The following is a 25,068-nucleotide window of genomic DNA, read 5'->3' as shown; positions in this document are numbered from 1 at the left end:
GGGCTCAGTAGTTGTACGTGGGCTTAGCTGCCCCTCGGCATGTGGAATCTGCCTGCACCAGGCATCAAACCCGTGTCTCCTGTATTGGCAGGTGATTTCTCAACCACAGGACCACCAGGGAAGTCCTTTAAAATTTTCTCATTAGAGCATGGTTGATCTACAATGTTAATGTAGCGTCTGCTATACAGCAAAGTGTAGCATATGTTATCTTGTAAAAAAAACACAAAACCCTACCAAAGTAGAAGGAAAAGCAAACCAGGCAGTCTTCCCTGAACTCAGCAAGTGCCTCTAGGAGGTAATGGGAAAGGAGACCTGCGCAAGGCAGAGTCCCCAGGGGAGTCTTCTGCCCCACCTGTGATCCCAAGCAGCTGAGTGGTGCTAGGTAATGGCTGTTCCTCTCTGGACCTCAGGATCCCTCCTGTGGAGCTTACCTCCAAGGGAAGATCTGAGGTCAAATCCCGGTGAAGCTTATGTGGCACTCTGAGTCAGACATCTTCTAAGCAATCATCCCATGAATTAGATACTTTATAGGATCAGGCCCATTTTGCAGGTGGGGAAAACTGAGTCACAGAAAGGTTAGAGTCACTTGCGCAAGTTCACACACTGGAATGTCACCAGATTTAAACACAGGCAGCCTGGCTCTGAATGGGGGTTCTGGACCACCAGGCTCTCCTATCTTCCATGTGTCAGCAAAGTGATCAGCCCGCTTCTGGCCTCAGTTTACTCAACTGTGAAATGGGCTTTCCATATCAGGCTTAGGCCCAGGAGAAGTGCTTTCAAAAATGGGCGCCTGTGTTTCTTCAGTTCCTTGCAGGAAGAAGGCAGAAGAGGCCTCAGGGCCTCCCTGTTTTCTCTCCTCCTGGTTTTAAGCTCCTGGTGAGTTGTCCAATGGCTCACCGAGGGCAGAGACAAAGCAGGGCAGAGATCCAGACACTGGGTCTTCCAGAAACCACGGTTTCGCCCAGGGGCCTGTGTGCCTCTCCCCACCCCCGACTCCCAGCTGGATGAGCGGGCTCCCCTCTCCCTACCCCGCCCAGACCTGACCATACCACATCCTGTTGGGGCCCCGCCAGAGCAGGAAGAGGAGTCCCTCCGGTTGTGAGGCAAGACCTTTACCGCATGGCTCCCTCCACCCCACTGCCCCCACCGAGTCCCCGTAGATAAAGGCCCAGGGCCGCCGCGCGTCCTAGGCATCTCCGCGTGTCCTGTCCTGCCTGCCATGTCTCGCCGCTACACACCGCTCGCCTGGGTCCTCCTCGCCCTCCTGGGCCTCGGGGCGGCTCAAGACTGCGGCAGCATCGTGTCCCGCGGAAAGTGGGGGGCCCTGGCATCCAAGTGCAGCCAGAGGCTAAGACAGCCTGTGCGCTACGTGGTGGTGTCGCACACGGCGGGCAGCGTCTGCAACACTCCGGCCTCGTGCCAGAAGCAGGCCCAAAACGTGCAGCACTACCACATGCGGGAGCTGGGCTGGTGCGACGTGGGCTACAAGTGAGTGCACAGGGGAGGCCGGGGCTGGAGCCGGGGATATAGGCGAGAGGAGCGCGCGGGGCGACGGAGACCGCAGGCACCAATTCTGGAGCCGCCTGCAGCGTCTGTTTCTCCCCCAGCGTCGCCGCTTAGGGCAGGGCGTGTGCAGGCAGTGCAGACGTGCAAGGGGGAGGGGAAGGGGCTGCAGTCCTGGCTCTGACCCCAGAGGAAGGGACAGCTTTTGCAGGTGCACAGGAACAAGCCCTGTGCACTGGATTCGCTTGGTAAAGTCTAGTGCCTGGTGAAGCCGGGGTTGGGGCTACAGTCCCAGCTCCATTTACCACTGCTTGAGCCCTGGGGCAGGCAGTCCCCTCTCTCAGCTTCAGGGTCATCTCCCTCCTCTGCAAAGTCAACCGGGTCGTGGGCCACTCTATTGCTGAGCCAGCCAGTACTCCTTAGAACGATGCCTGGCTGTGTGACCTCGGGCAGGTGTTGCCACCTCTCTGAGTAGCTATCGGATGGGGGCAGTGGCAACTCATGGGGTTAGGGATGCGAAAAGGTGCACTAGAGCTGTGCTTGACAAATAGCAAGGGCGAGGGTCATTGTTTTTATTGTGGAAGATCAGGGGATAAGGAGGAGGGTTGTTGGGGAAATTGTGAGTGGCAGGGGCAGGGACAGGGGTGGGGTGAGCAGAGGAGGGAGGAGTCCTCCTTCAGGAAGCCCTCCATCATTTTCCCACCCACAGTTTCCTGATCGGAGAAGATGGGCTCGTGTATGAGGGCCGGGGCTGGAACACCTTAGGTGCTCACTCTGGGCCCACGTGGAACCCCATAGCCATCGGCATCTCCTTCATGGGCAACTACATGAGTAAGTGTCCAGCCGTCAGCGAGGGGGCTGACATGGGTTCTGGGGGATGGCACTTCGTGCTGCGTCCTGGCTGGGAGGCTCTGCCACCTACAACCTCTGTGACCTCAGGTGTGATTCTGTTTCTGAGCCTCGTTTCCTCTTTTGGATAAAGTCCATTTCCAACTACACGGTTTCAGATGAGTTCATCTCTATAAAAGTTCTTAGGTCAGTCCATGAACTGGAGGGTTAGGGTTAACCTGAGAAGTGCTTGGAGTGAATTGCCATTTCCTCCTCCAGGGGAATCTTCCCAACCCAGGGATCGAACCCGGGTCTCCTGCATTGCGGGTAGATTCTTTACCGTCTGAGCTACCAGGGAAGCCCCAGAAGTGCTTGATAAGTGGCAGCTACAGCTGTGGATCGGATGGGAAGGTCTGGGGGCAGAGGAGGGTGAATAAATGATCATCTTGAAGGCCGACACTTGTGGAGGGCTTGCTCTATACACAGTCACTCATCTTATCCCCCAGCCCTGTGGGCAGGTGCTGTCATTCTCCCCTTTCACAGACGAGAAAACTTAGGCACAGAGAGCAGTGGCAGGCCGGGTTCTGGGCCCAAGTGGGCCAGCTCGGAGTGCAAAATCACAGCACTGCCCACACTCCCTCGGCCCTTGGAGGAAGCCCCAGCCTAACTCCTGCCTCTCCTCCCCCAGATCGGGTGCCCCCGGCCTCTGCTCTCAGGGCAGCCCAGAGTCTGCTGGCTTGTGGCGCAGCTCGGGGATACCTGACTCCTAACTACGAGGTCAAAGGACACCGCGATGTGCAGCAGACGCTCTCTCCAGGGGACCAGCTCTATAAAATCATCCAGCAGTGGCCGCACTACCGCCGCGTGTGAGGGCCTGTCCGTCTTCTCACACCCCACCCATCCCATCAGAAACCCCACCGCCTTCCCCTGCCCCAATAAAGGCGAAGCTTAAACTGTATTCCTGTGTCCTGCCATATGCCTCTTCTCTCTTCCTCCCACAGACCTCAGCCACACACCCCGCCCCTACCCCTAACCTCCCAGCACTCTGACCTTGCTGGTGCTCAGAACCCAGAGGTCCCGACCCTGAACCGAGACCCCAGAGATCCCAACTGGGAAGCAACATCACAGCTCAGAACCCGGAGGTCTCAGGTCAGAGCGCCGGGAATCAGCACCAAGTCCGCTGAGACGTCACCACCAGCAGCTCAGGAGTCCTCACCTCCTGGACAGTGAGCCATGCTACAAGACACCCCCTCTCTACCTCACCACCAAAGACATTCAGTGCAGCATCTCTGCTCGGATCGCTGTGGGGATGAGCTGCTCACTCCCAACCCTCGGGTCCCCCTCTTTCATCGCTTTAGAAAGTGCGGGAGTCTTTCCTGAGCCTGTAGCCCCATCTGCCTCCCAAGTCACAGCCAGAAATACACACAGGTCCCAGTTACACACCCTGCCATCCCAGCCACCAGATCTTCATTTCTCCCCACTCCACCCCAACCCTTCAGTCATAAACTGAGGGATCCCAAAGGCAAATATGTTTATTTACAAAACTCACTTACCCTCCCTCCCAGCAGGCCATGCCTGCGGGAGGGGGTGGGGCCTCACACGCCTGAGACCCCCCCCAAGAGCACCAGGAGGGGCGGGGCTGGGGCGGGGCCAGGACGCACCGGCCCCGCCCCCACGCCGAATCCAGCGGTGGGTGGGGTTGGAGGTCCAGTCAGCATCCGAGGTCACGACCGCGTGTCCAGTCGGTTCATGTATTCCTGCAAGGCCTTCAGGCGGGCATCTATTTCGGCCATGTCAGCCGCCTGGTGGTCCGAGCTGTACTCTGTGAGAGCAGGCGTGGGTGTGGGGGTCTGTAAGGGGCCCAAAATCCTGCCCTCGGTACCATCCCAGTGGGCTCTGGGGCAGGAGAGGGGGAGGTGTTGAGTCCCAGGCTCACCTTTGATGGGAACCCAGCCCCCTGAACTGGCCAGGCGTCTCTGATGGCGACCGCGTTCAAGGGGGGTGGACTTCTGCTGCTGGGGATGGCGGGAAAGGGGGTCAGGCACCCTCTATTCCGGCACCCCCCAAATCCCACCAGAAATTCTGAACCAAAGGACCTCATAAAAATAAGGGGTGACATCTGCTGAGCACTTATGCAAAACAAGCTCCTTGTATCTTCACCAGAATCTTCTGAGGTGAATACTATTACAATTCCCATTTAGCTGATATAGAAACTATTGATAGCTACAGAAGCTAAGTAACTCCCTGAATCACACAGGTTATAGCAAGCGGAGGCAGGTTTTAAGACCTGGCAATTTGAGGCCAGAGCCTTGCTGCTAATCGGCATCCCCTGCTCTCCCGGTGGGCTTCCCCTGTGACTCAGCGGTAAAGAACCTGCTGGCCAATGCAGGAGGTGCGGGTTCGTTCCCTGAGTCGGGAAGATCCCCTTGGAGAAGGGAATGTCAACCCACTCCAGTATTCTTGCCTGCGAAATCCCACGGACAGAGGAGCCTGGCAGGCTACAATCCATGGGGTCGCAAAGAGTTGGACACGACTTAGTGACTAAACAACAACCACCCTCCACCGCACCGTCATTCTCCCCTCCAACCCAAAGGTATCAAAACACTGCCTCCAGAGGAATTCCGAATCGCCCTTTACAACCCGACCCACTAGAATGGAATCACGGGAGAAAAAGAGCGCGAGCTTCTGGTGGTTTAATGCTGCCCCGCCTTCTCCAAAGCCCGAGGAAAGACACTCACCGTATTGAACCCACTCCACGTGGTGGGGCTGGGCGCCTTCCCCCGGCGGCGAACGCTGAGAGGAGGGAGTGATCAGGGCCAATGGGAAAAGTCTGGGGCACCTCCCATCTCGCACTCTTCGTCGGTTTCAAGGCTCCAGCCTCCATCACCCAATCTCCCCTCAAAAGAGTGTTTTGAATCTCCCCAGACATCCGTTTGGAGGCGGTCCTTTCCCCCAGCCCAAGTTTTACCCTCTAGGGAGGGACTCAGAGAAATCCTCTAACTCGCTGCAGGAGCTGGCGGACGAGTAGCGGCTGCGGAAACTGTCCACTAGGGGGAGACGGAGAGTGTGAGCCTCCCGCACGGGCCACAATCCCGCCCAGCCCGCTCGCCAGCCCAGTTACCCGAGGAGCTGCGGTTTCGGGAGCGGTTAGCCGCGTCTCCTCGACCGGTCACCGCTGCCGGCGGCCGAGTCTGGCGAGACCAGGAGACGGATGGGCCGTCCCCGCTTCCTCCGCTGCCCAATCGGTTCCGCTGCTGCCTGGGGAACGAGAAATAAGACGTCCACCTGTGTGCCCAGTCCCGGGAAGGGCGTAGCTGCGCCCCTGCGGGTCACAGCTAAATAGGTGAAAACAATGCGGAGACACAGACCAGGAAGGGGTGTGAGAGACAAGCCATGGGGAGAGGGGAGGCTGGCAATCAGAAGAGGAGAAGGTCGGGCGGGAAGCAGGAGCAGGCGACAGGTGATGGAGATGGGAGAAGGGGCTGGATGAGGGCACGCTTCAGAGCGGCAGGGAAAGGGGCAGGGCTACGGGCAGGTGAGGAGGAAACATGCTCTAACTTCATCTTGATCTCTCTCTGCTTCTTCTCCTTGGCTTTCACAAAGGCTGTTGGGTCGAAACGGGGCACGCGACCACCTAGGACCGGGTGGGGGTGGGTATGGAGAGAAGAGGAGGCTGGGGTCACCGGATCACGCCCCCACAGTTCTAGTCCCACACACCTCCTCCCACGGGCAGGGAGGGCCATCACGGACCTGTGGGCGAGGGCGAGGGGCGGGCAGGGCGGCCTCGACCCCGGCCTCCGCGGCCGCTCTCCCGGGATGAGGAGCGGGCGGCGCCACGGCCACGCGACGTCGAGCGCTCCCGGGACGTGGAAGCCCGATCTTCCCGCGCCGAGGGCGGCACCACCGGCGGGGTCCGTCTCCTGGGAGCACGAACCCACTGTAAGTTTCCCACCGGTGACAACACTCTTCCCGGACTGCACCATCTCCGAACCTTCTATCCCAACCCCCACCCCCCCACCGTCAACTCCTAACATTCACTTCTTACACACGGTCCTCACAGACCTCTTTCCCCAGGCTTCACCCGCTCAGAACCCCCCAACCAACCCCCTAAAAAAAACCATCTGTCAGTTCCCTACATTCTAACACATCCTCTCAGTAGACCCTTCTCCCAGAGGTCTCCCAAGCTCCCTGGAAATCATTCCCAATTTTTCAACACGCACCCCAATACATGCCAGCAAACATAACCCGGATCCCCACCTGCTTAGCCACGCCCTCTCACTCAACTAGCCTTCAGGCTCCGCCCCTCTTCGGTCCCTAGCTCCAGGCCGGCCTCCCGAATGCCGCCTCAGGCCTGCCCATCTCTCTACAGACCCCGCCCATCGTTTTCAACTACTGACTCCTTTCCTAAGCCGCTGGCAGCCCATTAGGTCCCTCCCACCCTCCATCCCCGCCCACTCAGGCCCGACCGGTCCTCTCCAACCTCTCTGGGCCCCGCCCCGTCACCCATGCCCCGCCCATTCACGTGGGCTCCGCCCCGCCCATCTCGCCCCGGAGCCCACCCGCAGGCGGGTCCGCAGCGCCGAGGCCCCGCCCCGGGCGCGCCCCTCACCCCCTCTTGTACAGGGCCAGCTCGGTGTTCAGCGCCTTCAGCCGCGCACGCAGGCTCCGCTCCGACGCCTTCACCTCTTCGAGCTGCAGGGAGAGAAGAGGGGCGTGGAGGTCCAGACTAAAGCCAAAGTCCGGGCCCCGCCGGCCGCCCCGCCCCCTCACCTCCTTGGCGAGGCGGCGGCAATCCTGGCTTCGACGGCCCGACCCGCGGTGCCCGAGGCCGCGCTCCTGCCGCAACTCCAGCTCCAGGCCGCGTACGAGCCCGCGCAGAGACTCGACCTCCTGGCGCGCCGCCCGCCCGGTCACCGCCTCCTCGCGCAACCTGCCCAGCTGGGCCTCCAGCTCGCGCTTCTCAGACACCAAGCGCGACACCCTGGGAGAAGGAGGTAGAAGGCGAATGCCGGGGCCGGGTGAGGGGCACGGTTCCATACTCTGCCCTCCTCCACCCGGGTGGGCACGCTCCGCTTGCGTTAGAGAAATGCAAATAAAAACCACCAAGAGATGCTGGGTTGACAGGACCTTTTTAAGACAGGGATCCAGCGCTCAACATCCACACCCACCAGTCCCAACATCACCTGACTGTAGGCAGATACACAGCACCACGGGGGAAGGCGTCCCAGAAACCTGCATCTCATTAGCCTATCGGTTTAACCACCACTTCACGGGAAATACAGAGGTCTGGTCAAGGCTATGGTTTTTCCAGAAGTCATGTATGGATGTGAGAGTTGGACTGTGAAGAAAGCTGAGCGCCGAAGAATTGATGCTTTTGAACTGTGGTGTTGGAGAAGACTCTTGAGTCCCTTGGACTGCAAGGAGATCCAACCAGTCCATTCTGAAGGAGATCAGCCCTGGGATTTCTTTGGAAGGACTGATGCTAAAGCTGAAACTCCAATACTTTGGCCACCTCATGCGAAGAGTTCACTCATTGGGAAAGACTCTGATGCTGGGAGGGATTGGGGGCAGAAGAAGGGGACGACAGAGGATGAGATGGCTGGATGGCATCACTGACTCGATGGACGTGAGTCTGAGTGAACTCTAGGAGTTGGTGATGGACAGGGAGGCCTGGCGTGCTGTGATTCATGGGGTTGCAAAGAGTTGGACACGACTGATCGACTGAACTGAACATGAATCACAGTGATAAAATCAACAAGAACCCTGGTGGTCCAGTGGTTAAGACTTTGCCCTTGCTTCCACTGCAGAGGGGAAGGGGTTGGATCCCTGGCTGGGGAACTAAGATCCCACAAGCCATGTGGCAAAAAAGAGAAAAAATCCAGAATGTGGGAAACTGTATAAATAACCTGGCTTCTTCCACAAAGCAGCAGCATGAAAAAGTAAAGGGGGCTGTAATAAATTAAGAGACTTAAGAAACACAACAAACTGTAATGTGGGGCCATATCTGAATACTTATTCACACAAGCAAATTACAAAAAGACATTTGCACACCCTGGGTATCAGATGACATTAAGGTATTTTTGTTAGTTTTGTTGGATGTCATAATACCGCTTATGTTTGTTGCTTTTATCAAAAATAACCTTATATGTTAAAAGATACATATTGAAATGTTTACAGAGGAGATCCAATATCTGGGATTTGCTTCTCAGAGGACAGGAAAGGGTGTAGATCATAGAAGATGGGCAAAATGTGTTAGATAACCATTGAAGCTGGGGCACAAGCACCTGTGTGTTATACTACTAGTTCTGTGCATGCTTGGAATTTTTCCTAATTAAACGTTTTCTAAAAATTTGTGGCTCCCCTACACTCTCCAAGGAGCTTCTTCATCTGGTCCCTTCCAGCTGACTTCCCCTCTCCCCTCCTCTCCTCCCACCTCCCTCTCCCACGATGCTCTTTGCAAATGCAGTTCCCTCCTCCTAAACCATCTCTCCTCCTCCTGGCAGGAATGACTCTACTCATCCTCCAAACATCAAGACCCCAGTGAAGCCTGCCTGGCCCCCAACCCCAGCCAGGGGTGAGGTCAGGTCCCTCTAGTCTCTGCCCCCCGGATCTCTGTACACTTCCTTCCCAACACCAATCACTGATCAGTGTGATTATCTGTTTTCTATCTGTATCCTTCCTCCAGCTCTCCGGTCAAACCCGGTGTCGGGATCCGGGTTTTGTGGCCAGGCTGACTGTACCCAACTCTATTCCAGCTCCTACAAGCTGTGTGACCTGGGGCAGTTTCACTTCACATCTCTGTGAAGTTGGATTATAATAATAACACCTACTGATAAGGTTGTAGGAATCTATAAAGAGTGCTTAGACTGTGTACAGTACTGAGTGATGGCTCAATAAACATCAAGTAGGGCCGGGAAGTGTACGTGGCACACCGTAGGAACTCATTAAATGTTAGATGAGTGAATTAATGAATCTTGGCCTCTTTCCAAACTCCCTAACTTCAAGTTGGGAAGAGGAAGGTAAGAATTGCCTGGCTATGGCTCTCAGAGCAGAGAGCGCCGTCTTGTGGCCATTCTGGGAAACACATGCACACACGAGGAAGAATCACAGGGTTCTCCAGCCCAAAGAGCTCCCGCCGCTCAAAGGGGAGAGGTCTGGTCCTTCCTGAGCGCTCAGTCCTGCCGCCGGCGCACAGTGGCTGAGGAAGGAAAAGGGGCTTGAGCTGACTGCTTGGATACAAGGTCGAGCCTGGCCATAGTACTTTACTGTGTATGGAACAAATTCTCTAACCTCTCTGGGCCTCAGTTTTCCTCCATAAAATGATAGTAGTGCCTACTCTGGGAGGATTAAATGAATTAAATCATATGGCACTGAACAGAGTTCCTGGCACACAGTTAAGTGCTCAATAAACATTGCTGCTGCTGCTAAGTCGCTTCAGTCGTGTCGGACTCTTAGCGACCCCTTGGACTGCAGCCCACCAGGCTCCTCTTTCCATGAGATTTTCCAGGCAAGAGTACTGGAGTGGGTTGCCATTGCCTTCTCCAATGCATGAAAGTGAAAAGTGAAAAGTGAAAGTGAAGTTGCTCAGACATGTCCAACTCTTAGCAACCCCATGGACTGCAGCCCACCAGGCTCCTCCATCCATGAGATTTTCCAGGCAAGAGTACTAGAGTGGGGTGCCACTGCCTTCTCCACAATAAACATTAGATACTGCTATTATTATTAATACTAAAAATAGTATTAGCCCTCCCCAATGTGTACCAAATAGGAAAAGGAGTACGTCAAGGCTGTATATTGTCACCCTGCTTATTTAACTTATATGCAGAGTACATCATGGGTAACGCTGGCCTGGAAGAAGCACAAGCTGGAATCAAGATTGCCGGGAGAAATATCAATAACCTCAGATATGCAGATGACACCACCCTTAAGGCAGAAAGTGAAGAGGAACTAAAAAGCCTCTTGATGAAAGTGAAAGAGGAGAGTGAAAAAGTTGGCTTAAAGCTCAGCATTCAGAAAACGAAGATCATGGCATCTGGTCCCATAACTTCATGGCAAATAGATGAGGCAACAGTGGAAACAGTGTCAGACTTTATTTTTCTGGGCTCCAAAATCACTGCAGATGGTGACTGCAGCCATGAAATTAAAAGGTGCTTACTCCTTGGAAGGAAAGTTATGACCAACCTAGATAGCATATTCAAAAGCAGAGACATTACTTTTCCAACAAAGGTCTATCTAGTCAAGGCTATGGTTTTTCCAGTGATCATGTATGGATGTGAGAGTTGGACTGTGAAGAAAGCTGAGCGCTGAAGAATTGATGCTTTTGAACTGTGGTGTTGGAGAAGACTCTTGAGAGTCCCTTGGACTGCAAGGAGATCTAACCAGTCCATCCTAAAGGAGATCAGTCCTGGGTGTTCTTTGGAAGGACTGATGCTAAAGCTGAAGCTCCAATACTTTGGCCACCTCATGCGAAGAGCTGACTCATTGGGAAAGACTCTGATGCTGGGAGGGATTGGGGGCAGAAGGAGAAGGGGACGACAGAGGATGAGATGGCTGGATGGCATCACCGACTCGATGGACCTGAGTTTGAGTGAACTCCAGGAGTTGGTGATGGACAGGGAAGCCTGGCGTGCTGCAATTCATGGGGTCGCAAAGCGCTGGACATGACTGAGCAACTGAACTGAACTGAACTGAATGTGTAGGACCCCTACCAGATGGAGACCAAGTCCCAAGCATACAGCAGGCACTCAGTAAATATGCTGGGAGCCTTTGCTTTCCTCACTTCACTCTTTAAGTCCCCTTGTTTTCAAAACATTCCCACCTTTGCACATGCTGTTCCCTCTGCTAAAACACTCTTCCCCACCCCAAGAACCTATCAGGTTCCTGTTACAGCCTCCCAAAGCAGAGGCTCCCTTTCCTGTCTCACCCCATCTCTATTTGCAATATACTCAGGTGGGTATGTGATCAAAGTCTCTGCCCCCTGGGCTGGCACTACATCATGGTTAGGGAAAGGTCAGCAAAAAAGAGGTACTCGGGGAAGGTGGATTCAACTGAATAGAGCCCTGCCTCACACCCTGCCTTTGCACCTGCCTTGCCCTTTGTCTGGAACACCCCACCCTCGCCAGGCAGGGTCAGGTCTCCCTCTGCACTCCCTCATCCATGGTGAATCTTCTCTGACTGCAGACATTGTCTCCCCCACTGGACTGGGAGCCCCAGAATAGGACCAGGACTGTCTCAGTCATTGCTGTGTCCCCAGCACCATTAACACACGGCGGGCACAAAGGAGTGGCTCAGAATAAATATTTGGGGAATGAGGGAGGGCCATCTTTCCAACACTGCTAAGCAGTGGGTCCTGCAGTGCACGATGGGATGTGTCCCCTCCCCCAGCCCCCAATGTCCACCCACCCCCAAGACTCACTGCTCCCGCAGGTGCCAGATCTCAGTTTCCCGGCCATCCCGAGTGTCCTGGCCATCCAGCCCTCGAAGGCGGCTCAGCTCCTCCTTTAGTGAGCGAATGATGCCCTGCAGGACCACAGGGTCCGGCTTGCCCTGGTACGGGAGGGGCAGCGGGTAGTGAATCCTGAGAAGGATTAGAACCATGGCATCTCAGAGGCCAAGAATCCACCTGGGAAAGGACAGGTGACCATTTCTGGCCAAACACTGAAATTGGTTGAGAGTCTTCTGGGAACACTTGTTTTCCTGATGAAAACAGCAGATACAATTAGCAAGCACAGTTCTGTTCCATTTCCTTCTGCTTTGATACAGATGCAATGTCTGGAGGTCCGGCAGCTCTTTTGTGACCATGAAGAGATAATGATGAGGTCAAAAAGCCAATACGTCAAAGATGACAAAAGAAAAACAAAAAGAGAAGGAGGCTGAGTCCCTATGAAGCTGTTGAGTAGCAGCCACCTACCTAGACATCTTGTTATGTGATAAACTATTGTTCAAGGCCCTGGTAATGGTTATCCTGATACTTGCAGCCAAACACAATACTAAACGACATAAACCTCAACACTGAAGATTCCAAAGGCAAGGCTTAAGCAACATCCCCACCTTGCCTTGGGTACCAGCGGTTCCTAAGTCCTAGCCACATCCTCTTCCACCTGACCACCAGCTACCAGCCTGGTGGGTACCCTTGTACCCACCTGTCAAACTCCACAGAGTAGATGAGGATCAGGTAGCGCTTGGAGTTGAGCTGGGCAGACCTCGAGGCCAAGGGGCCTGGGCGGCCCCCCATCTTTCGGTTCCTCAGGGACTCCAGATCTGTGTAGGTCAGCAGGTCAAGGGTGACCGACTCACTGCTCTGTTGGAGAGAATGGAGGAGTTGCCAAAAGACTCAACATGGCCACACCCAGAGCACACAACCCACACGCCCAGGCCATGCCCTGATCATCTGTTGGGCTAGCTGGGCTTGCCTACCCAGGCGTGGTAGGCTGTGGGTCAAGATGGCCCTCTGGTGCAGGAAATCATCAGAGGGACAAACTGGAAAGAACTGCAACTCTCAGCCACAGGAGACAGCTTAGTGGTGTAACTTCCAAGTGTTGTCTGCGCACCCCTGGGGGTCCCCAAGACCCTTTTAGGGGAGTACATGCAGTCAAAACAACTTGCGGAATGATAACTAAGATGTCATCTGCCTTTTCTTTCTGTGCTGACATGCGCACTGATGGTACAAAAGTCATGGTGGGTAAAACTGCTGGTGCCCATTAGCAGAATTCAAGCCAGGGGCGTCGAATGTACTAGCAACTGCTATATATTCCACGGCTGCCATACAGTCTCCACGGGGGAGGGGAGGCAGGGAGAAACACACAAAGAAATAGATAAATAAAAACAAAATGAAACCTACGAATGTCCCTGATGAACCTGCAAAACTTATTAATTTTTTTGAATCTTGACCCTTGAGCACACAGATGTTTACTACTCTGTGTGACAAAACAGAAAGTCCACATTTGGCTGCATATCCGAGTATGACACTTTCTAAGAAAAGCACTTGTGGGGCTGAATTTGGAGCTAAATTAGCCACTTTTTCATGGAACACTATTTTTACTTGAAAAGGTACTGACAGACAAAACCATGGTTATTTAGTCTTTGATGTTTGGCAAGCATTTTCTCAAAAATGAACAAAGTGAGCCTGTCACTTGAAGAAAAACAGCTAACAGTATTTGTTGGCAACGATAAAATTCAACCTTTAAAGTGAAAATTCAAATTTTAGAAAACTTGGGCCTGCCACTGCGGGCTTGACAGTTTCTCAATGTTGAAAGATTTTCCTGGCCAGATCAGTGAGGATATTAACAAATGTGACTTCCTGATACTGTATAATGAAATGTGGCAACCTCTGAAAGAGCTGCACAATTCCATGAAGCAATATTTCCCAAATGACCAACTCCTGATGTTACAAGTGATATTACAAACCCATGATGTTACAAAATAGGTAAAAGATACTTGCAAAGTACAAGATATGCCAATAGATTTTAATATGACAGCATAGGAAAAATTCATTGATATGGTCTCAGATTCCACATTGCAAGAAACCTTTCAGAAACTACCATGTATCCAATTTTAATGTGTGAGCAGAATTATCCGAAAAAACTATTAAAGGACTACCTTTGCCAGCTACATAGCCTCCTGAGGATTTTTTTTTTTTTCTGCATGTATGTCAACCAGGACACATCACAACAGACTGAAGAAGCACATGATAACCTAGCAGTTATCTATTAACCCAGATATTAAAGAGATTTCAATAATGTTTTTTTAAAAAAACTACATTTCTTTCTAAATAATTTTGGTTTTGAGACTACTATTCATAAAAATATTACTTAGGTCAAGAACAGGTTTGTTATTGTTATTTTTAAATGAGTTCATAAATATCTTTATATTTTTCTCAGTTTTAATTTATGACATGGCAAACAAATACTGCTAGATGAAACAGGCATAAACAAAAGCTCTTTGGTATCCTCGGTAATTTTTAAGCATATAAAAGGGTCCTAAGACCAAAAAGTTTGAGAACCTCTGGGTTAAATAAATCATGATGCATGGGTACACTTGAATGCTAAGCAACCACCAACAAGGATGACAAACTCAAAAGTTACAATAATAATAAAAACAGACAACATCTGTTTAGTGCTTATTGTGAGTCAGGCACTATTCTAAGCTTTTTACATATAACTCATTTAACCTGCATAACCCTCTGAAAAGGGGACTATCACCCCCACATTACAGATAGGGAAACTAAGACACGGAGGGGAAGTAATTGGCCCCGGGCACCCAAGTAGTAAGCGGTAGTGATGAGTCTGACTTTTAGCATCCATAATCTTGGCCATTATGCTATACTGCTTATAGACACCAAAATGTTAACAGTCTAAGGTGGGGGATAGAAAGGGAATTAAGACTCTCACTTTCTAAGTCACACACATTAATATCATCACAATTTTATGAGTGTAATTTTATCCATAATCAGAGAAATAATGCAGTTCATAGTTTTCAAACGATGTCTGAATAGTATCTACGTTCCAACCTGCTTCTTTTTTTCATATTAATACTTTCAACTACTTGACATATATTTTTTTTTCAACTGTCTGTCTAGTGGGAGCACTGAATGTCAGGTTCGTGAGGGCAGATTTTGTCTCTTTTGTTCAGTGTTGTATTTCCAGTGCCTGGCACACAACAGATTCCCAGTAGATGAAATGATTAGCTACATCCACTGATATGACTAAATTTTTTATGAAATACTGTTGGATCTTTTTTAAAGGTTACAGAATACCTTGGGAAATTTATCAACTCTGTAAAATTAGAGATCTGCAAATATACACACCACACATGTTCACAAGTGAATAGAGAAATGGAGAGATGGCTGGAGTGATTTTCATCAAAATACTAACAAAATATTACCAGAAGTGAACATGAGGAATGCAGTGATTTTTACTTTCTTCTTTACATTTCTCTGTGACTTGAATTTTCTCCATGAGAACCACTGTCATCACAATTACAATGAGAATACACCATGTACATTTGGGAAAGAAGAAAAGACAGCCCTATTTCCTCAATGAAAGAGAAGTAGAAGGTCTTGCATACATCAGACGGGCATCTACCCTCCCAGGGACCCAGAGGACAAAAACCTCCCCCAACCCTGGCCCCTACCTGGGTGAGGGCCGACTCCAGCATGTTACAGAAGATGCTGAACTGTTTGAAGTTCCCTGTCTTGTGAGTCAAATCTTCGATGACTAGGTAGAGAGAAAAGTCCTTCCTGAGCTCCGACCACGTGACCAACCCAAGGGCAATGCACCCAAGCTTTCTACCTTTCCCCAGCACCAGTGCCTCTGGCCCGAGGGATGAGTCCTACACACCCTCCCCCTTAGAGAGCTCTGGTCAGGTAGAAGGGGCAGGTGAGCAGGATCCAGACTGGCCTCATCTTCTGGGAGACACTGATTCTGGGGAAGGACAGGCGAGCCCACCCAGGCAGGCACACTCACAGTTAGCATCGAACTCGCCCCGCCACTGGTCGGCCGTCATCCGGTCCTCCACCTCCAGCTCTAGCACCTGCCCAGACACCATCACCCGCACAGCATGCTCCACACCCCGGAAGACGTAGTCCACCTGCAGGCCAGCAGGCTGGTCCATGGCCAGAGTCGCTGGAGAGGTGGATGAGACAGAGACCCTGAGGGGCTGAGAGCCCAGGCTCAGGAGCTGGAAGGCCAGAATGCTGGTCCCACCATGCACCACCTTAGGAAGAGACTCTGCCTCTCTGTGCTTCGGTTTCCTCATCTGGAATATGTGTACAGAAACAGCACCTACCTCAGAGAGCTGTCACGAGGATTAAACTGAACAATACACGTAAAGGCCCTGGGAGCTGTGTTCTGCACGTTATTATGCCTAATATATGCTGATTAACAGAATATATGATTTCCAATAAGAGAATCATGAGTAATACTATTATTAATTTATTAATCCCTATATGCATTATATATTTATTACTTATTCATTTATTCAAACGTTTGTGAAGAAAAGTCAAGCTGGAAAGAAAGATGGAGCATTGAGATCAGGCTGGACAGGGATTTTAAATAGGGGGTCAAGGGCAGGCCTTCTGTGGAGGTGACATTTGGGCAGAGAACTGAAGGAGGTGAGGGAACAAACCATGTGGCTACCCCTAAGGAGAGTGCCCCAAGTCTAGAGAAGAGCCAGTGCATGGCTAACAGATTCTCCATGAGACACCTGAAGCATTTAAACTGAAGTAATCATTGATCTTCTTCATTAGTCCATTGCAAGTATAAGTACTTTCTCTTAGCCAACATGACTACTACTCACTGTTAGTGCTAGAGAAGCTGGAGGAGGGGGTCAGGCCGCCATCCTCAGCCTGAGTTCTAGGGAGTCATTCAGAATGCCAGCCCCGGGCTGCCTGAGTTCATAACCAGGTTCAGCTCTGGGCATGTACGTGGGCGAGAAACTTAACCTCTCCTGGAGCCAGATTCCTTACCTTTAAAGCACATGCCCTGCCATACAGAGTGAAGTAAGTCGGAAAGAGAAAAACAAGTATTGTATATTAACACATATATATGGCATCTAGAAAAATGGTAAGGATTGGGAACCATTTGGTACGGAATGGAACTTACCTGCAGGGCAGGAATACAGATGCAGATTTAGGAAATGGTCTTAAGGACACAGGCAGGGGGAAGGAGGGAGTGGGACGAATTGAGACAGTAGCACTGATATATATACACTCTAACTCGTGAAATAGATATAGCATGGGGAGCTCAGCTTGGTGCTCCGTGTTGACCTAGAGGGGTGGGGTGGAGGGTGGGTGGGGTGGAGGGTGGGTGGGAGGGAGGCGCAAGATGAGGGGGATATATGTACATTTATAGCTGATTCACATTGTACAGCAGAAACTAACACAACATTGTAAAGCAATTGTACTCCAGTTTAAAAATAAAAAAATAAAGCACATGCTATCCTGGGTGCTGGGGATATGATGAGAAACCAGATTCTATCCCTACCCTCAAGAAGGCGGCAATAGAGACATAAAAATGTCAAGAAGAGGAGAAAGAGGATGCTAGTGGGTAGGGGTTGCTCTTTTTAGCTAAGGGGGCCAAGGAAGGGCCACCCCCTCCCCACTGAGCAGAGGCCTGGATGGAAGAGAGGAGATGGGTGAATATCTGGGGAATAAGCTCCATGTAGAGGGAAGAGCCAGGCAAAGGCTCCAAGGTGGGATGTCCCTAGTTTGTTCTGAAAACAGCAAGGTCAGCGTGAGAGAGGGAGAGGGGAAAGTGAGGAGATCAGAGATGTAACGGGCCAGATGATGTTCCTGCAGGCCTTTGTAAGCCCATAGGAGGATAACAGCATTCATCTCCCTGGACTGGCGTAAAGATTAAATGAATTAACCATGTAAAAATCCTCAGCAAAATTGAGCCACGTGTGACACACACCAAGCATTCAATACGGATTGGCATCATCATTTTTTACTGAAATGTAATTGATGGACATTATGTGAGTTTCAGGTGTACTACATGGTGACTTGACATCTGCACACATGATGGAATGATCACCACGATAAGTCGAGGAAACATCTGTCCCTGTACAAAGTTACTTCAATATTATTGACTATATGATGTGGCTTGCTTTATAACTGGAGGTTTGTACCTCTTAATCCTCTTCATCTATTTCATCCCCACACCTGACCATCATTATTCTTGTTATTACTACTTTGTGGCTGTTTCTGAGCTTGAAAGGGACTAGAAAGACAAGGCAAGCCCATTCTCTCCCCAGTGTACAGATGGGGAAACTGTGGCTCCGTGAGAAAAAGAGCTCTGTCCAGAGTCCCAAAGGTGCTCCAAAGACAGAGCCACCAACAGCTGTCCCCCACTCAGATCACAGGGACCCCTCCTGTGCTTAACTTCCTTCTCTTTAGTCCTTCCTTCTCTTTAGTCTCTTTAGTCCTCACACTTTCCCCAGTTTAGTCCTTCCTGAAGTCTGATATTAGAAAATCTAATATTTTGAGAAAAAGACGAGCCCTGGGAATTCACTGTTTGTCCAGTGGTTAGGACTCCTTGCTTTCACTGCAGAGGGCCTGAGTTCAATCCCTGGTTGGGGAACTAAGATCCTGCGAGCCAGGCACAGTGGAGCCAAAAAATAAATAAATAAAATTAAGTGCCACTATTAAAAAAAAAAAAATGAGCCCTGAATCTCTTAGGTCAGTGATTTTTAATCTTTTTAGAGTCCTAGAGTCTTTGCAAATCTAATGAGATCTCTTAAGTCTCCCCAGATAAATGAATAGATCCAAAAACCTTTGCCAAGTAATTTCAGGGCCTCCCAGAATACCACTCTTGAAGCCCATCCACAGATCCTCTTTCTCAAAGGCCCAAAGACAATTGCCTGAGCCCCAGACATCTTGAGAGGCTTCTCTGACCCTAGGTCCAGGCTCTTAACTTTATTTGGGGAAGGCGTCTCTGGTGCTTTGGAGATGCTGATGAAATCTGGAGACCACTTTGCCTCGGAAAATTCACTCTCTCACAACTGTACTTTCATTCTCCGGAGTTTCAGAAATGGGGGTTAATAATTCCTGACCTACTGGCAAACAAACAGCTACACATTTCAACATATCCCTCAGTCCCCGGCCCTCAATACGGGTGCCAGGCAGCGCTGGCCCCGCCCCACCGGGTGTTCTAAACCCCGCCCACCCACTCTGCCCCTCCCACGCCGCAAGCCAATCAGCGGCCGCGCCGTCCAGGTTACCAAGGAGTCAAAAACAGCTGCGGAACACCTGCGGAACCACGCAGCCTAACCGCCCCTACTTCACCAAGGTACTCGTGGTACCCGATCCGCGAGACGGAGGAGGAAGAGGGCCTGCCCCACCCCATCCCGGCTGCTAACCCGGCCCCGCCCTCCTCTTTACCCACTCCCGCACAAAAGCCCCCCATTCATAGCCCTTCAGTTGCTAACAGGGATTTTCTCATCCAATTGTCCTGATGACACACCCGCCCACCTCAGTCCCCAGATATTAAGCCCCTGAATATTTTGCCCGAATTCAATCCTCTCCTTACACCTGCCTCCTTCACCTGCACAAACTTTACCGGCTCCCCTCCCTCCATTCCCTCTTCTAGACAGAATAATCTCCACACTCGCCATCCCCACAGTTCGACTCTCCCCCTCCTGACACCAGCTCCCCAACACTCATTCCCTATATTCTGGCCACTACCCCCTCTCCAAGTCCCCCATGTTCTACTGGGGCTCCCCCTACATTCTATTTGAATTTTGTCCCCCCTACGCTGTTCCGCCTGGATTCTATCCGCATATCAGCCCAAGGTTCTACTCCACACACACCCATTTTTCAGCCTGTATTCCATAACCCTTGTATTTCATCTGGATTCCGTCCCCTCTCAAATTCTATGTATACTCCCTCTCTCGCCCGCCCCCCACATTTTCCATTTCTCTTCCCTTGATCACCACGCCCGAACCCTGCGATCCTCCAGACCCTGAGCCCCTCCTCCCTCCTTCACGCCCGACCCCACCCCCACTGTCCTTCTACCTGCATCCCCCATCCGTGCTCTGTGACCGCCGACCAGTGGCCCATCCTGGTTGCTGGTTTTGTTCCAGTACCAGGTCTCTCCTAGCTTCTCTCCACCTCAGCTTTCTGACACGTCCCCCCTCCCCAACCCAGCGGGGATGCCTTGCCTTTGAAGCGCCGCCCCCCCACCCCACCCCCGTCAACCCGTGACGTCAGAACCTCCACTTCGTGCACTAAGTGTGGACTCTCCAGCGCCCCACTCTGGGCCACACACCTAACCCCATTTCTCTGGCCTCATGACATCATGGTTTTAGTGCATGAGTGCACGCGCGCATACACACACACACTCATTTTCCAACTCCCAGCCCTCCCATCTTTCGCTAAAGTGACCCACCTGTGCATTTTCAATGTTGCATTACCACCCCAGCTCCTCTTTCCAAACTGTGCTCCCTGGATATTTCAGATTTCACAGGACCGACCAGAGCTGACAATCCTTACGCTGGGCTCCCCCAAAACAAATCCAAATCACCACCTCCCACACCAGATATGAGTAAATCCCCACCCCTGACAGTCCCCACCCTTGATGGTTGTTTCCCCACTATCTGCCACCCCCAAACAGTCCAGCCAGTCATGACCTAGTGCGCACATGCATGCACATGTGCACATGTGTGTGCGTGCGCGCACACACACACACACACACACACACACGGCCTGGCCTAAGTAACTCCTCCTAGCCCCATTCCCACACACACACACACACACGGCCTGGCCTAAGTAACTCCTCCTAGCCCCATTCCAAGCTCATGGCCCCTGCCCCCCCAACCCCAGCCATCACATGGTTGAATTAGGACTGAACAGAGCCCCCTCTCCCTTAGCCCTGCACTCCAAAATACAGACCAAGGTCTTCCACACTATCCCCTTGGAATGTATAGACCCCAAAACCCTTTAAGACACCCCACCATCCAGACCTCCATAGTGCACACTGAAGCCCATCACCACCCCCTGGGGTATCAGACTCTCCCTCCCCTGCCATCCTTCAAATGTGTTTTGCCTTAGATAAACACCATGCCCACTTAACAACCAATGATTCACCATTAGTTCCACTCTCTGGTAGGTACTGTAACCATCCCCCATTTTGTAGATGAAACTGAGACTTGCCTGGAATCCTGCAGTGAGGGACTGGCACATTCACCCTCTACTCATCCTCAGCGGCCCTTCCCTGACTACCACCTTCCAGTTCCTCCCCCAACCCTCTGCTCCTTTCCCTCCCAGAACAAATCCAAATGGGGCCTCACACCTTAAGCACTCCAGGGTTCAGATCCTAACCCGCAGTGTGACCCCAGGCAAGTCATTTAGCCTCTCCCAACCTCTCTCCATTGGTGAAGCAGGGATAATAAGAACTCCCGCCTCACATAGGATTATTGTGGGAACTGAATTAGTCAGTATATATAAGATGCTTCAAATAGTGCCTGGCACTTGGTCAGCTATTACCATCTGTACAACTAGCTGATGATAAGTTGACAAGCCAGATGCCCATGAAGGCACAGCCATTTTGACCATTCTTGTATCTTCAGCTCCCGGGCCTGGCACAGATCAGCAGCTGCTTGTGAATTCATGCTCGATACCAGGAGACAGGGTTCAGGGCACTGGAGATACAGGCAAGGTCTTCTCCTCTCAGCTCACTCCTCTGTCATCTTCCAGGTCTCAGCTCCAGTGTCCCCCCTGCTGCAGGAAGCCCTCCCTGACTCCCAAGCTGGGTAAGGACTGCCTCAATCACTTCAGGGTTCCCAACACCGGCCAGCACCAGGCCAACAACAAAGGGGAGTTGACTGATGAAGAGTTCCACCCCGAGCTCTGAACTGACCTGTTTCTCAAAGTAAGGAATGCAGACCTTCAGCTTCAACATGGGAGTTGGTGACAAGGCAGTGTTCTGGGCGTGGTCCCAAAGCTAGAGGCAGAATCTCTGGAGGTGGGCCCAGGAATCTTCATTTCCCACAAGCTTCCCCAGCACAAACTAGAGCTGAGATCTTCTGCTACTGGCCACCACATTCTGCTCAGTTTATGACCCCATCTAGACCCCAACACACAACCCAACACCCTCCCAAAGCTTAACAGTCCTGCCCTATATCACAGGGAGACCTCTCAAGAAATGTAATGGTGAAACAGTACAAATAACACCTTTAAGTGGAGAAGGCAATGGCACCCTACTCCAGTACTCTTGCCTGGAAAATCCCATGGACGGAGCCTGGTAGGCTCAAGTCCATGGGGTTGCTAAGAGTCGGGCACGACTGAGCGACTTCACTTTCACTTTTCACTTTCATGCATTGGAGAAGGAAATGGCAACCCACTCCAGTATTCTTGCCTGGAGAATCCCAGGGATGGGAGCCTCGTGGGCTGCTGTCTATGGGGTCGCACAGTCAGACACGACTGAAGCAACTTAGCAGCAGCAGCAGCAATACCTTTAAGTACTATGCACGTTTCCAGTTGCTGAGTTCTAGATCCACTTGGAGCCCACACTCTAATGAGGGACGTCGAAGTAGCCCAGTGGATATAAACAAACACTAATCTACGTCAGGTAGTGGTGAGTGTTATGAAAAAAAATAAAGCCAGAGGGTGACAGGAGCTATTTTGGTTTTGGGTTGTCAGTGAGAGCCTGGGGGAATTCATTGCAGACAGAGGGGACAGCAAGTACATTTCCCAAGTGGAGATTTTATTGCTGTTTGATGGACAGCAAACGGGTTGGGGCAACTGAAGCAGGATGAACAAGTGGGATTGGTGGGATTTGAGAGCATGGAAGAGGGGGAGCTGGATCAGGTGGGGCCTCGTAGGCTTGGCAAAGACTTCTACTGCATGAGATGGGAGCCATGGGGGGGTTATGAACAGCAGAGCAACATGATCTGACTTTTTTTTTTTTTTTTTTTTTGATCTGACTTTTGAACTAACTTGACCATGGGGTCAAGGGTAGAGGCAGGGAAGTCAGTGAGAAGGCCACTGCAGCAGACCAGGTAAGAACAGGTGATGGCTTAGGCCAAATGTAGCAAAGGAGGTGGTGGGATATGACTGGATTCTGGATGTGGTGTTTTTCTTTTTTTTAAGCTATGCTGTGCGACATGTGGGATTTTAGTTTCCTAACCAGGGATCGAACCGGCACCCACTACATTGGAAGCGCAGAGTCTTAACATTGAACCACTAGGGAAGTCCCATGTGTTCTGAAGGTTGATCATGAGATTTGCTGACTGATGGACAGTACGTGGGTGAGAGAACAGGAAGGAGTGAAGGCCGACTCCAAGGTTTCTGTCCTGAGTACCTGGAAGGATGGAACTGTCATCAACTAGGTTTGGAGGCTGAAGGGGAAAACTCCAAGTTTAGTTTGGGACACGTTTTTGAAGTCTGTGTGTCAGCTGGACTTCCAAGTAGAGAACAGCCAGCCACTGCACATATGAGCCTTGAGTTCAGGGTAGAGACTCCAAATGGAGATACACACTTAGAAACATCACTACATAAAGAGTATATGAAACCAAGAGGCTGGGTGAGTCCACCAGGTGAATGGTATAGCCAGAGAAGAGAGGTCATTCTTCTGGTGATGAAGCTGAGGCACAGAGGGTTAAACAACTCACCCAGTGGCAGGGCCAACGTTCAAACTAAAGCAACCCAATGCCAGAGCCCACACTCTTAACCACCCGTGGCATTATTAAGAAGTCTGAGTTAATTCACATGCAACATTTGGTAGGTGCCTGTCACACAGCCCTCAGTAAACGTTACGTGTATCAAAAGCCTTCACAAGTCGTCAAAACACACTCTCATCCCTGGAGTCTTCACACATTCCTTCCCACAATATTGTTCTTCATCTGCCCTCCACCCAAATCAAAGCTTGTTAACAGATGGCAGGGACCTCCACCACTCCACATCGCGCTGTAATAATCCTCTGTCTTAAAACCTCCCAATAAATTGCAAGTCTGTCCTACAAGGGCATTTCTACGTTTCACCATCTGCTGTATCCTACTTTACACACTTTCCCCGTTCAAGAGCCTCATGCGAAACAGAAAGCAGCCCCCGACTTACATACTACCCTCTGTCTCACAACCTCTCACGAAAGCGCCTACCCGTGTTAAAGGCAACCCCTCCCGATCCTCACACTACTAGGTCAGATGCCTGCTCAGCCCATTCTCCCCCGAGAGCACCCCCTCGCCCCCAGGATCGCTACTCCGACCCACGCACCCGCAACCCTAGCCGTCTCTCACCTTCTCCAGGGACGCCCCTCCTCGCGAGCGGTTCAACTGCCGAAGCTCCAACCCCGCCCCAGGATCCGGCCTTCTCGCTGCTGATTGGTTCTGGCTTACTCGCAGCCAAGTTCTCATTAGTCAAAACAGACGCCCGTCACTTCAGTCCCCTTCAGAGCTTGCAATTGGGCAACTCGGAAGAGAAGTTCCGAAATGTGTCGGAGCGTCAGTTTCCTCTCCAATCACTATTGGCTGGAAACTACTGCCAATCATAGAAAGAAGGTTGCACCTCGGAGAGGGAGAAAATCCCGGAAGTAGCTCTCTGACTCCGCCCACAACCCCCTGCGGCAGAGCAGACCACGCCCATATGGAGGGACGGGGGCGGGACGGGAAAGTGTCCGACGCACATGCGCAGAGCGAGGTCTTCGCCTCGGGTTAAGACGCTAAGGAAATGTTCTTAGCGTGAAGACTGGTTGAGATTTATCGTCGGTCGGTGTGTTCCAAGCCTGCACTTAGCAGTTTGCAGGCCTTGGCTTATTTAAAATTAGCAAAAACCCTGCACTGTGGGAGCTATTATAATTCCCATCTTGTCACTAAGGAAATAGGTTCAGAGAGGTACAGCCACTGGCCCGGGATCACACAGCTTGAAAACTACCCCTATTTTGGTTTAAGAGTTATCAACAGGGTGATATAGCTTACAGAATTTAATAGGGGAGTAAGGGAGGGGAGCGTTCTTTAAGAAAAGGAATACAAAATCGCTAACACAAAATTCAGTATGGGTATGAAAATTTACTTAGAATGTGAAATAATAACATATAACATATTTAAAAGAGCTGGCAAATACCACAAACATTGCAAAATCCCAGAAGATAATTGTCACGCGAGTGTATGTTCCTCGGTTCTTTGTCTCATCACAACAAAGATTTGGAGCAACGGACATTAAAGCCCTCGGTGCATCACAGCTCTCGGGTCTTGGACAAACTGTGTTACAGCTCTTAGGCAATTCAGTGTTACAGCTCCATTTTATTT

At 51.3% G+C, this 25,068-nt stretch overlaps 2 protein-coding genes across 5 annotated transcripts; one reads left to right on the top strand and one right to left on the bottom strand.

Moving 5' to 3' along the window:
• Nucleotides 1–1,067: 1,067 nt before the first annotated feature.
• Nucleotides 1,068–3,289, top strand: PGLYRP1 (peptidoglycan recognition protein 1). The gene is made up of 3 exons (XM_061388738.1): nucleotides 1,068–1,488; nucleotides 2,213–2,334; nucleotides 3,020–3,289. Exons 1-3 carry the CDS (start codon nucleotides 1,220–1,222, stop codon nucleotides 3,199–3,201), a joined length of 573 nt encoding a protein of 190 aa, XP_061244722.1. The 5' UTR covers nucleotides 1,068–1,219; the 3' UTR covers nucleotides 3,202–3,289.
• A 556-nt stretch (nucleotides 3,290–3,845) lies between these two features.
• On the bottom strand, nucleotides 3,846–24,117 carry CCDC61 (coiled-coil domain containing 61). 4 transcript variants are annotated; one of them, XM_061388735.1, is made up of 14 exons: nucleotides 24,061–24,117; nucleotides 15,795–15,953; nucleotides 15,463–15,545; nucleotides 12,474–12,631; nucleotides 11,747–11,908; nucleotides 7,102–7,312; nucleotides 6,941–7,023; nucleotides 6,082–6,251; nucleotides 5,890–5,965; nucleotides 5,453–5,589; nucleotides 5,300–5,378; nucleotides 5,070–5,124; nucleotides 4,268–4,346; nucleotides 3,846–4,153 (listed from the first exon to the last, which is right to left on the bottom strand). In XM_061388735.1, exons 2-14 carry the CDS (start codon nucleotides 15,940–15,942, stop codon nucleotides 4,056–4,058), a joined length of 1,539 nt encoding a protein of 512 aa, XP_061244719.1. In that variant the 5' UTR covers nucleotides 15,943–15,953; nucleotides 24,061–24,117; the 3' UTR covers nucleotides 3,846–4,055. The 4 variants fall into 4 exon arrangements, with proteins under 4 accessions (XP_061244719.1, XP_061244717.1, XP_061244718.1 ...); XM_061388733.1 differs by lacking the exon at nucleotides 24,061–24,117 and adding an exon at nucleotides 19,841–19,960; XM_061388734.1 differs by lacking the exon at nucleotides 24,061–24,117 and adding an exon at nucleotides 19,841–19,960 and having other exon boundaries at nucleotides 4,268–4,343.
• Between the last annotated feature and the right edge of the window lie 951 nt (nucleotides 24,118–25,068).

The sequence above is a fragment of the Bos javanicus genome, chromosome 18 (genome assembly GCF_032452875.1).
Source record: "Bos javanicus breed banteng chromosome 18, ARS-OSU_banteng_1.0, whole genome shotgun sequence".
NCBI lineage: Eukaryota > Metazoa > Chordata > Mammalia > Artiodactyla > Bovidae > Bos > Bos javanicus.
Note: the sequence above shows the minus strand (reverse complement) of the source record. Positions and strands in the feature narration are given on the sequence as shown.

Coding starts and splice junctions, on each gene's coding strand:
- PGLYRP1 (XM_061388738.1), top strand. CDS start 1,220: ATGTCTCGCCGCTACACACCGCTCGCCTGGGTCCTCCTCGCCCTCCTG. Junction 1,489..2,212: donor TGGTGCGACGTGGGCTACAA/GTGAGTGCACAG, acceptor TCCCACCCACAG/TTTCCTGATCGGAGAAGATG. Junction 2,335..3,019: donor CTTCATGGGCAACTACATGA/GTAAGTGTCCAG, acceptor CTCCTCCCCCAG/ATCGGGTGCCCCCGGCCTCT.
- CCDC61 (XM_061388733.1), bottom strand. Junction 7,024..7,101: donor GCCGCCGCCTCGCCAAGGAG/GTGAGGGGGCGG, acceptor CTCTCCCTGCAG/CTCGAAGAGGTGAAGGCGTC. Junction 5,379..5,452: donor CCGAAACCGCAGCTCCTCGG/GTAACTGGGCTG, acceptor GTCTCCCCCTAG/TGGACAGTTTCCGCAGCCGC.